We start from the raw sequence: 13,435 nt of genomic DNA on the forward strand, positions 1-13,435 counted from the left end.
ACTGATAAGGTTGAACTGGTTTCTCAATAAACCACCTAACATTCACTCCAATGAAATTGAACCCATTGATTTAAGTGAGGTATCACGAACTTTTAGGTTTATTTATTTAAACTGTTATTACTTAAAAGAACAAACTCTACTTTTTTAAAAGAATTAATGAAATGGTTCCTTCCATTATTCAAAAGATTTACTTAAAGCTCAACCGAAAACCGAAAAACCGACCATTTTTTGAAAATTAAAATTTTTTGTATGTACCATATAATTTATTCTTACTTTATGTTAAATAAGAAATAAATATTCTGACTCAAAGCTTTTATTAGAACTTATGCTGATCCAACATCAAACTCTGTTGGCCTACAAGAATCAATTTCAAATATATTTCAGCTCGCATGTTAAACGTCAATTTTAATAAATTTATGATTTAATGAATTTCAACAACTTGTGTATTGAATCCATATCTATATCCATGTGTAAAATGTTTATCAATTCACTACAAAAATGAAAGTCCACAATTGAATACCCTACACACAAAAACTTCAGTAATAAAAGACCATTCGACTTCACACAATCGCCATTGTAAGCAATCAAAGCTTTGCTATGCTATATGCGAAGCAATGCTCATCCACAAGCGCTATAAAATTACACATATCACTTTTGTTCAAATTGAAGTACAGAAATAAAAATTAAGGAACTTTAGTAGTAAATGACAATTTTGTTTTTTCAATATGTAAATGATTAGTTTTCAAATGATTAGTTATATGTTTCGTGAAAACGTACATTATGTCAATAATGATCAAAAATTTATGAAAAAGTATCTGATAAATACTTCATAAGTATAAAATTCAGCTCATATGACATTTTCCTTCTAAAGAGGCCTCGTAAAACTAATCTCGCCGAATTTTGCGACTACTCTAATACTTCTATTGTGGAAAAACATTGTTTTTTAAATTTTAGAATTTGCACAGTCATTCCAATTTCAATTTTCATTAATAATCGTCATTTTAAATTTTTTTTGGGCTCTTATTTAATATTTGAAGGATTTGAGTCCACTATTCTTAATACAAAATTTCACGCCCAACTCCTTGACATTTTCGAATATACAAAATCATTAAACTCTGTATTATGTATCTATCTATTATTTATATCATTATATTTATATTATCACTGTATTATATATATCACTACAATATTAAATTTTTGATTTAAATATAAAGTCATGATAATACAAAATCGTCAAACTCTGTAATAGGTATCTATCTATTATTTATATCATTATATTTTTATTATCACTATATTATATATATCATTACAATATTAAATTTTTGATTTAAATATAAAGTCATGATAATACAAAATCGTCAAACTCTGTAATAGGTATCTATCTATTATTTATATCATTATATTTATATTATCACTATATTAAATTTTTGATTTAAATATAAAGTTATGATAATTAATAATGAAAAGTTTATTAGTGTATTCTCGTCCCTTTATATAGGCATAAAATTTCTATACTAAATATATTGTTATCTCTGGTTTTTAGAAATGATTTTCCAAAATCCATAATTGTCCATATTGAAAACTCCTTAAATATTTAATTAAAAACTTCGATTTATTTAAATTTAAACAAATAATTAATTATTTTTCTACTGCAATAGATATTAATTGGAATTCAAATAATATTATTGATAATAATTAGTAATAAAATTAATATTTATTTCAAATAATAATATTTAATTCTTTTTTATAATAAGGTATTACCAAAAAAAATATATGAAGATGAGTATGAACCCTTAATTACTGATTTTAATCATGATTGTTGCCAATATTTCCACTTGAAATTAATGCTGATTATTAAAAATTATGATAATATTGTAAATTGCAAAAATTTATTTTATTCAGAGCGAAAACATTTTTTACTTAACCCAGCATCACAAACAATTTTTCTAATTACTGAATAAAATGTTCAACATGACTATAACTTTATTTATAAAATATTCCATGGAAAAAATTATAGTATTTAACTCATGTCTTTTTTTTCAAAAAAGCTTATGTATAAGTTTAGGCTAAAAAATTTTAATTTTTGTTTAATAAACTTATATTTGATAATACTTCAAATGAAATATTTCATTTGAATGGAATAAATAGAAAAAATCACTCGGAATAATTTAATTCTGAAATTATTTAAATCAATCTGAATAAAATAATTAATTATGATTTTATGATTCATAATTTTTTAACTCAATATTGTACTTAATACTAATTTGTTAAATCGCACTCAATTAATATTTGGTAATTTTATCATTTTTTCATATACATAAATATGAAGTTTATCTTAGGAAACACTATATTTAAAACATTAAAAATCATTTCATTTAAAAAAACCACTACTATTTAAATGAAACTACAACAAGAAACAACTACAACAAGATTTTGTTTTTATAAATTAAATCCTGAAGATTAGCACATTATCTTTTATCTCCAAAATTAAATATAGGCGTCATAGGCGACTTAATGCCACAATCTCTATTCAGAAATATATTCAATGTTAAAAGTTAACAAAAATATAAAAAAAAAAAATACAAACATTAGTTAATTAATATTTATTCATATAGTTTTGCATTCAAACTAGACCAACCGACCCCCACCCCAACCCCAACTAATTGCAATACAACTATATCAGCATTTCACTCAGGCCTATTTTATGTGGTTATGGGAGGTAATCATTTACTTTAGCCAATTTTTTTGTTTTTTTTTAAAGTATTTCTTCGATAAATTTTTGCAAACATAGTACATTTTAATAAAATTAAAATTTTCAAATGTTTTAATAAGTCATCAAAAAATGGATACAGGATATTTTCGGAAAAGTCATGGCTTAAGGTGGCCATGTAAGAATAGGAAAATTTCAATATATATCTCGGTATATAGGATCCCCAAAAAGTCAAATCAACAAAACACCTAGTCAAAAAAACCTGTATCTTAGAATTCTTTTAGCCAAATATAGGTAGAACATGAGAAAGTAAGTCAACTTAAACCCACATTCTATTAGAAAGTTCACAGTATCTCAAAAATATTTCAATCAAATACAGATAAAAAGTGTGTCAATGAAAAATATCATTAAAAACACCTTCTCTCGAAAAATCCATAATATCTCTGAAATAATTTAATCGATTATGAGAAAGGGTGTCAGAAAAAGTTGTACCCAAGCCCACCTTCTCTCAAATAATCCATAATATCTTAAACTTTATTCAGTCAAATAGATATAAAGGGTTTCTAAAGAATTCAGTCAAAAACAATAGTAAGTCACCGTCTGTAAATCACTGCCTTTTTCAATGAAAACGCACCAATTTATCATGTATTATTACTCATACACTTCAGGGAATTTGTAAACTTTCGTCACAAAAACTCAGTAGGTAACTCGCTTAAATGAACGATTACTGAAAAACGATGATTGATAAGAGAAAAAGAAAATTCTCCATAAAATTAAAGAAAAATCTTGAATTAAAAAGTTTAAAGTATGCTTTCGAAAAATCGAGAAATAAATCGAAGCACAACATAAAGCATCAAATGTAGTAAATATTATTATAAATATAAATGTTTCATGCATGTCAACGTTATATCCAAATTATGGAATAGTTGGATTAGCGTAAACGTAGTATATCATAATTTAGACACCCATTCAAATGCAAAGACATAATTTTCTTTAATGTTAATTTTTTCAAGCCGAGAATGACATGTGTTATGACGAAAAGAAGCTATTTAAAAATTAGAAGGGTTCGAATAGAAATGAAAAGACAACAAAAATTCAGTTATTTTATTGAAATTTGACTGACCATACAACTCTGTATTTTCATATCTATTAGAACCTTTCTATAATATTCTTTAATTTGTTACCTAATCGTTTATACTATTATATGATTTTATATTTATAGTGTTTAAAAGTATTTTCCTATAGAAAAATCCTGTTTTCCAAGAATCAGAATTACCTCAAGAATTTTATTAAATTTTTTTATTAGTTTTTTACATATGTATATTTATTTACTTACAAATATTTTTTACGAAAAAACTTTCTATGTGTTATTAACATTTTCCTACAGTCAACATCTGAAATGGACTACGAAAAAACATTATATCTGTCATACACAATTTACAGCTATCAGCACCTAAAGTAGAATACTCAGTGTTATTTTGTAAAGGAACACACCACTCAGTGTTTTTGTTTTTAAGGAACACACTACGAAGGGTTTTTTTTCAAAGTACACACTGCTCAGGTTTTTTGCCAAAGAACGTTTTTTTTAGGGGTTTTTTAAAAAAAAAACGCACTACTTTGGGTTTGTTTTGCAAAGGAATAGGCTACTGTTTTTTTTTCAAAGAAACGCACTACTGATTTTTTTTTCAAAGAAACGCACTACTGATTTTTTTTTCAAAGAAACGCACTACTCAGCTCTTTTTTACTAAACGAAAATACTTTTTAGAGGCTTTTTTTAAAGAAACTAAGCCTTTATTTAGAAAAACGCACTACTCAGGGTTATTTTTGCAAAGGAAGAGGCCACTATTTTTTTTTTTCGAAAAAAAAACACTTCATTTTTAAAGAAACGCACTACTTAGGATTTTTTTTATTAAAGTAACGCGAGAGAAATCCAAAAATGTATTAAAATATTTTCATTTTAGTGTGTTTTTCTTGTACAAAGCAGGAAACTTTATTTAATATAATATCTTTCCCTTTTTTTGCCTTTAAAAAAAAATGTTTTTAAATAATAATACTCATTCATTTGACTTTTCTCGCAATACATTACTAGATTTTAATCTTTCTCAAGGCTCCTAAAAACTTCAAATCAATTTATTACTAGATTTCAGGCTTCATCACGACTCCTTTGCTAAATTTCAGTCTTCCTTAAGACTTAGGACAAAAACTTGACATAATCATTGCTAGATTTCAGTCTTTCTCAGGACTATAAAATCATCGTTTAAAAATTCGTTACTAAATTTCAGTCTTCCTTATAACATCAAAAGCGTCTCATAAAAATTCAATACTAGATTTCAGTCTTCCTCAGGACTCTTTTTAAGACTTGTGTATCATCAGTAACTCTACTGAGAGCAGTGGAATCTTCTTTCCCCACGTCTTATTACTTTGATTAGCTAACTTTTTACCATCTTCATTTACTTTACTAGAAAATACCAATGTATATATTATATTGATTTAAATAAATATTAGCTTTAAAACCTTTTTACTTCATATTATTTATTTATATTAAATTATAATTAACAATATATTATTATGTTGAAGCTTCTTGTGCCACTGCACTTGAGCACTTTTACTCTCTATTAACTACGAAGCATCTTTAAGACTCCTCTTTACACCTTGACTAGATTATTGTTAACACTTCATCAGACTAAGCAATAACTGGTCTCAGATCTGCATACCTCACCGAGGAGCCTATAACCATTCTGAGATTTGATGACGCGGTGTTAGTAAGCCTGTCAGTTTTCGTATATAATTACAAGGCTCTATCCTTTATGTATTTTTTGATCGGATCAATCTTGAGGTCCCTTAGGATGTCATTCGTCCTAATGTACCATGGTACCTTGGAAAGTCCTCTCAAAGCCTGGCTTTGTGCAATTTCTAGGTAGCGAATAGTAGTGTTTGAAGCTTTGCTAAACGCTATACAGCCATATGGAAGTGATGGATAAATTATTTGGTTATATATCATCTTCCTGTTCTTAGCATCGAGATTTTCTTTTCTGAATAGCTTTTGAAGGTGATGAAGCAAATTCTTTTTAGTTGAACATGTTTAAGCCATGTGAATCGTTGAATCGTTTGTCCAACGTGATGCCGAGATATATATATTACATATACATATATATATATTAAAATAATTATTTCTATATAATTAGTTATAATTTAATTTATGGCAAATAACGTAAAAAGTTTTTAAAACAAATATGTATTTAAATCACTGTGAGGAACAGATCAAATCTTGATATACCCATAGTGCTTGTTCTGAATCTTTGAGTTTGAAATAAATCTAAAAAATTTTATGAATGGATCTAAACAGAAAAGTCAGAAAAAATTTTCAATTTTACATAACAACAAAATATTGTTTCACATAAATTTGTAAACATTTTCAAATCATTCACTTCTGCTATGTTTCATATAAGATATTCTCTATGGCACACAATAGAGTTCTCGTACGGATATAATATATTTTTCTGTTGAAATTTCGTAGCAAGCGTTTATGTAGAAAATAGTTTTTGGTTTTCTCTAAAAACATGGAAATTTTGCTTATACGTACGTTTTGAAAATGACTTCATAAAAATTAAATTGAAGATGAATAAGTCCTGCGCATGTCTACTGAGTAAAATGTATGAGCACAAAAATAGTTGAAAAATTTTCCTTTATTTCAGTTTTTTGCAGTATAGATACAGTGGTACAAAACGAATAAAAAGCGAGTAAAAAGTTTATCTGGTTGAATAGAAATCAAAATTATTTAAAATGTTGCCTGCAGTATGCAGATATTATTTAATAAATGAAATGCATTTTATAATATTCAGAAAGCATTTGTTTCAGATACTTTATGTATTTGCTACTAAAAATATCTGAAAATATATTTTTTTGTGCTACTAGCGGCGCATTTAGTGGAAATTTTTTGCTTAGATATGAGATACAAAACGTAGACGAGCCGAAGAGAGCGCCCATGTATAGTGGACGCCAGTACGAACGAATATTCTGAAAGTAAAGTAAAGCAAACGCCTGTTTTTGTTTTACACTGAGAGGTGAAAGATAAAAACATCGCACTATTAACTGTCAGTCGAAATTCACAGGCACATTCACACAGCTGCACCTACAATTTGATATAATATTTGCAAAGAAAACTTAAGAAAAATTTATTAAATTCAATCAAATATATGAGTTCATGCTTAAATAGTGAAATTAATAGTGAAAATATAATGAAAATATAATTTTGTGTTAATTGACGACTTTAAAGCACAAAAAACCAAAAAAAAAAATATAAGAAAATCAAAAGCATTGTTAATTAATTAATTATAATTAATGTGTTAATGTGTTGATGTGATAGCTGAAGTTGCTAATTAAAACTAAATAATCGCTTTTTTATGCAAATGTATCTCAAAAGTATAAGAAATAAATTAGAAAAAACAAAATCGAAATAAATGAAAAAATCACTATGCCAAATACAAAAGAAAAATCTTCAGCGACAGCATCGAAATCAACGTCAAAACACAGGTCGAGGTCATCTGCTCGATATGCTGACGTTGAAAAGAGAAAGAGAACAATTGTCTCCATACCCAACACCATCAAATTAAGTATGTTAAACAGTGGGTTGCTTTCCTTCGAAAAAATTAAATTGGAGGCTCGAGATGAAAAGAATTCCTTATCGAAAACAATACCCAACAAACCCATTGACACCAGGCACTTTTTGAAATTATGCGAACTGAGACGTAAATTTCCTGTGCTCTATAAGCTAGAATTTCAGACGGCTGCCAAAGTGGAGACAAACACATGCAGACATGCTATGAAAAAGAATAATCATGAGAAAAATCAAAATCCTAAGTGCATTCCGTATGATTACAATCGTGTTGTATTACAAAAGATACCTGGCGTCCCCGATTCCGACTATGTAAATGCATCGTATGTGGATAGTCTATTGAAACCGAATGCATATATTGTTACACAGGGACCGGTTGAGGAGACTGTGAACGCCTTTTGGCGTTTGGTATGGCAGGAGAATGTCAGTGCAATAGTCATGTTAACAAAAACGTTCGATTTTGCCAAGGTCATGTGTGTGCAGTATTGGCCACCGAACATGGAGGTGCACGAAACATATGGTGACATCAATATCAATATTGTACGAGAGGAGCAATTGGCAAATTTTCACATTCGTACATTTCGTTTGTATAAAGAGAATGAAAGTAAGGCGGTTACCGATGAACGTTTAATATTGCAATTCCACTTTACGGAATGGTACTCACACTCTTGTCCCTTCTCAAATGCGGTTTTGGAATTTAGACGTCGTGTACGGTTAGTGGTTGGTAATATAATTAAGGAAGATGACATGAAGGGTCCAATGTTGGTACACTGCAGTGATGGTGGTGGTCGTTCAGGTGTATATTTGTCAATCGATGCAAATTTAGAGCTAGCGGAAGAAGAAGAAACTTTTAATGTATTTGGTTATTTGAAGAAACTACGTCAGTCCCGTAAAGGTTTAGTAGAAAATATTGAACAATACAAATTTATTTACGATACTTTAGAGGAAAATATTATATGTGGCAAAACTTGGTTTCCAGTTTCTGAATTATCTGACCGTCTTAAGTCAAAAGCTAGGCGCAATTCAACTACTAAAATGAATGAGTATCAAATGGAATATGAGCAGATATGCAAGCAAACACCGAGATTTACAATTGGTGATTGTGCTGGTGGTCATCGTGCTGATAATAGAGAAAAAAATCGTGATGTTTTATGTGTACCACCAGATAATAATCGTCCTTATTTGACATCTTTTCAGGGAAATGCTTTTACCGACTATATAAATTCCGTTTTTGTGGATGGCTACACTAAGCCACGCGAATATATTGTAACCGAATGGCCATTAAAACACACTTTAGGCGAATTCTGGTCTCTTGTATATGATCAGGAATGTTCCGCTGTCGTTGTACTCTGTCAACCTCCAGCCAATTCGCAACAATTTCCGTCTTTTTGGCCAGTTAAATCAAAAATGGAGAAATACGGACCAGTATTTACTGTGCATTATGTAGCGTCTAAAAGCTATACAAACATAAAGCAATTTGAATTCAAAATTAACAAGAAAATTGTTTCACTTACCGAGATGATGGCTGGTGTTAAAGCACCTACCAAAACCGTACAACTCTTTCAATTGACATGTTGGCCAATGGGTCAAAAAGTGCCAAACTCAACGAATTCACTAGTCTATCTAATGAACATGGTCGAATTATGGCGTCAGAAAACCGATTATGGGCCAGTTTGTGTGGTTTCACCCGATGGAAGATCACGTGCCGGAGTTTATTGTGCGGCCAATGCCTGCATTGAACAGGTCATACAACATGGCGAAGTAGATGTATTTCAGGCGGTTAAAACTGTACGACGTCATCGACCACAGCTCGTCGATAATATGACTGAGTACAAGTACTGCTACGATTTAGTATTACATTACGTCCTACATTTCCTTAATAAGAAGGATTAAATAAACAAATTTTACTATAACAATGAATAACATTGTTTGCGCATTTGCGGTTAAAGAAATTAATAATTAATATAAATTTAACTTCGTTTTTTAAAAATACAACTTAATAATTCAAAGTGTTCTTGGTATTGTATTTGAGGTGTGTAGGCCATTAAAAGTAAATATTGCACTACATATATTTTTTGTTGCTATGTTTTAAATTTATCTGGTCTACGGCACGAAAACAATATAATCAATTTGAATAGGTCCAAATATTTTAACATAATATATAACACAATAATTCAAAGGAATTGTTGGCAAGTTTTAATATTAAAATTGTCATTTGTAACATTTTTTTTTGCATTAATGTGAATGTTAACAAAAACTGTAATTATACAAATTATAAGAAAAAGTTTCCTATATAAGTAATTTCATGTTTAAACTATTAGAATTTGACTTATTCACAAATAATTCAAATCAATTTATATATTACGAGATACTCCACAAAACACATTTTGTTAGTTTTATATAAATTTAAGTTCATTTATATATATTTACTCTCAAATAATATGTATATTAATTTATACATATTTATTTAAAATTAAGAGAGTTTTTAAATTACTTAAACATTCGATCCGCGTAACAAGAAAGTTTCAAAAAAATTCTCCAAAAATAATAATTTATAATTTATATGAAAGTAAATTATAACAATTATTATTATATATTATTATTTTTTTTTTTTTTGTCTATATGCTTATCATTTGAATACAAAAATTTGTTAAAAATTAGTGATCAGTGCCATATTACCACTTATGTGCCAATAAGTCTTCTATATTAAAAGCTACCTTTCCTTCAAAAAAACAACAAAATTAGAACTTATTAGCTAAATTCTTATTATTGAGATGCAATACTTTATAAGACTTTATTTTTCTGAATTATAGATATTTAATTATATTTATTTTTTGGTACATTTATATAATGAAAAATTGTTTACTATATATATATATATATTTTATAGTCATAATTTACAAAAACAAATTAAAGTTTAAATCATAATTTAGCTATTTTAAAATTTAAGAAATTTTTCCAATACAATGTATCTTTAAATTAAATTTAATTTAATATATTTTGCAAGTTTATTTATACACTGAGTTCCTTACACTAACTCTAAGATCTATCACTACTGTTGATATAATAAAAAAAAATGTATGTTATTGATATTGAAAAAATTCAGATACAGATTTGAGTTTATCACCAACCAAATTTATTACTCATATTTTTTAAGTAATTTGTACTTTGTCAATGCACATTTACACTTATGATTTATGGAATAAAAAACACATTTTTTTTTACAACAAAAATATTTATAATATATTAATATTTTTTGTTGAGTACATATAATTACTATATAAGCAAAAAAAAAATTAATGATTGTAACTGAAGTAAGGGGAGCGTCTGACGTCTCCAACTGCGACTATACCTAAATGTGCCATGTTAAAATCCTATTTGTTGTTTATTTGAAAATGATATTGAAATTGTATTGCCACTGTTATTTATATATATTTAACTTAATATATTTATTAATGTTAATGTATGAGATACGTTTATATACTTATATACTTATATTATGTATTTTTTTGGCATTTATGCAAATTATAAATGTATCGCTATTTTGTAAAACTTATATAAATATATATTCAAATAAATGTATGTACACTTGTGTATATAATTTTATCCACACCCAAATAACAAGTGTAGTTTTGTTTTCATTTCAATTTTTTTAAAATACATATATAGTATTTAATCATATTTTTTAATATCTAATTAAAATGATTTTTTAAAATATTAATAAATGAAAGCAATATTCAACTAAGAAATATTATGAAGCCTAGGGTCTCAATTATCTACACGAAAAGTGCTAATCGCTTATTGTAAAAGTATATTTCGACTCTCCTTGAGAGTCATCAACATGATCACGATCTACAAAGATAATTACAACAATTTACAATATTTTAATTATTATTTTTATGATTAATTATGAAAACATTCATTTTGCTTACATAATTAGAGTAAAAGCTCTAATTAAAAATTTGATTAAGTGTTAGTAACTTGTAATGGACGATACTCCTGTAATCCCACCAAAAACACAGCATGATAATTTGTATCCTTAATACTGTTTTTGCCAATGACAACATGACGTAGAACAGTTAATACCGAAACTGCCAAATCGTTTAACGAACTTCGACAAATTTCGCAAAATAGAGTTAGTTGGAGTTCATTTCTTGTACCCTTAAGCTCCTAACAGATTATGAAATAAATAATGATAATATAATAATAATACTGGTTTTACCTAAATAAGACAAATGCCACCATTGCATATGTGGACCATATAGCAGTTTTAGGAAGAAAAACAAATTCCAAGATCTAAATGCTTAAATGCTGAATACTTTCAGCAACTGCAAGTAAGGTTGGCTTCTTATATGAGGAATAAGAAGAAAAATAGGTAAATAAAAATATAAAGAACGGAAGATACAGGCAAAACAGCAAATATCAAGGCAACTACACATACGAAGCAAAAGAAGCATTTAAATATCTTGGGGTGCTGATACATAGTAACAATAAAAGCAGGAATTTGTATCCAAGAGAAACTCATCGCTGAAAATAAAGCCTTCTATATACATGACCATTACTTAACTTTACTAATATTAACACAAAACCTCAAGTAAATATAGTACAAAATCATAAGTCATCCTATTCTAGTTAGCGGATCTAAAGTATGAACTCTTATAAAAAAAGATAAGAATCTACTACTTGCTTTTAAATCTATTTTAAGAAGAAAATGTAAAAAGAAAAGAACAAAGAGTCCGATGACTAGGGCATGTCGTCAGAAAGGAAAACATTTGTCTATATATATTATTGTGAGTACTGATAAGCAATAGGGGCAGAAGTATGGCCCAAGCCAACGTGATTCCATTTTGTAGTATATAACCTAAAAAAAATGTAAGTGCAAAACTGGAAGCAAGTAACAACAGGCAGGGTTATATATGAAATTATAATAGATAAAAAAATTATTAAAAAAACTTCTGGCAATTATTGCACATAAGCCAATCTTTATAAATCAAACTATGATTTTGTTAACTATTTCAGTAAAAGCAGACATTTATACTCCCTAATCAAAAGTGAGGATATCTTTTCAGTTTCGTTGATTGGGTGCAATCATCTACCACTGCCAGACATTTATATTTATTGCTTGAAAGAGAGGGAACCTTATCTAGTTAATTGATTATAAAATATGTTCCAGTGTCAGAAATTTATATTGCCCTATTAAAAGTAGGTAAAATTTTGTAATTATTTAATTGCAAATAATGTATTATCACTGTGAAGAAAATCTTTTTACTTCATAGAGTGCAAATAGAGTGCCAACATTGTAAATAGTTGAATATAACTATGAAAATATGACATTCATATATTCTGTTTAATGAATTCAGAGGAAGCTGTTATACTTAGTTAATTGCAAATGAAACACCATCACTGTAAAGCGCTGCATCTATTCATACTCAAGTCCCGTATTCGCTTCTCTTGCACAGCGAAACTTTAAAATTGACCAACTTATTTCTAGATTGGTTTGGGTTATACTGGTGATCCAATGAAACTCAGGGTTTAAAATTACCTAGAACCTTTGTGAAGCTTAGAATGCGGTTTAGTAGGTGGTCTTGTAATTGATCAAGATTCTCAAGGAGGGGGTTCCCTAATGTGGTGAGTCTAAAAATTTACTTAACTTTTTACTTAATTAAAGCACATAAGTTCAGATAGTTTTCTCCATTATAATTTTATTAAAATCCTCATGATCTTTGGTTTTCTGTGGTAATTATGAAACTGCATAACCTTTTGACCTAAGGTAAAGATATACAATAATAAAATTATAATAATCTGAGGAAAAAGCAACAAATTCTTTCATTTGACCAATGCAAATTCATATTTCAACTGTCAAAACTAAAAATTTATTGAAATTTGAATACCGATTGAAGTGAATTAATTTTCTCGCTTGCCTGAAGATAACATCCTTGCAATTTATATGCTGCACTCCCAATATTTTCGCTAAATTAGTGAAATCCTATATTATGACTCTTTCTAATTAATCATTTTCACATGCCATAAATATCATATTTAATCCTTAATCTAACTGACCTTTGAGAGATTGCAATTCGTTCTATGCAAATTGCCACTGTTGTTATTAT

The 13,435-nt window shown here is 28.0% G+C and overlaps 1 protein-coding gene across 1 annotated transcript; it reads left to right on the forward strand.

Moving 5' to 3' along the window:
- Positions 1-7,111: 7,111 nt before the first annotated feature.
- On the forward strand, positions 7,112-9,459 carry LOC119662025 (receptor-type tyrosine-protein phosphatase kappa). Its single transcript, XM_038071564.1, has one exon. The coding sequence runs from the start codon at positions 7,185-7,187 to the stop codon at positions 9,216-9,218; it is 2,034 nt and encodes a 677-aa protein (XP_037927492.1). The 5' UTR covers positions 7,112-7,184; the 3' UTR covers positions 9,219-9,459.
- Positions 9,460-13,435: the final 3,976 nt, after the last annotated feature.

Source organism: Teleopsis dalmanni, chromosome X (genome assembly GCF_002237135.1).
Source record: "Teleopsis dalmanni isolate 2A chromosome X, ASM223713v2, whole genome shotgun sequence".
Taxonomy (NCBI): domain Eukaryota; kingdom Metazoa; phylum Arthropoda; class Insecta; order Diptera; family Diopsidae; genus Teleopsis; species Teleopsis dalmanni.

Coding starts and splice junctions, on each gene's coding strand:
- LOC119662025 (XM_038071564.1), top strand. CDS start 7,185: ATGCCAAATACAAAAGAAAAATCTTCAGCGACAGCATCGAAATCAACG.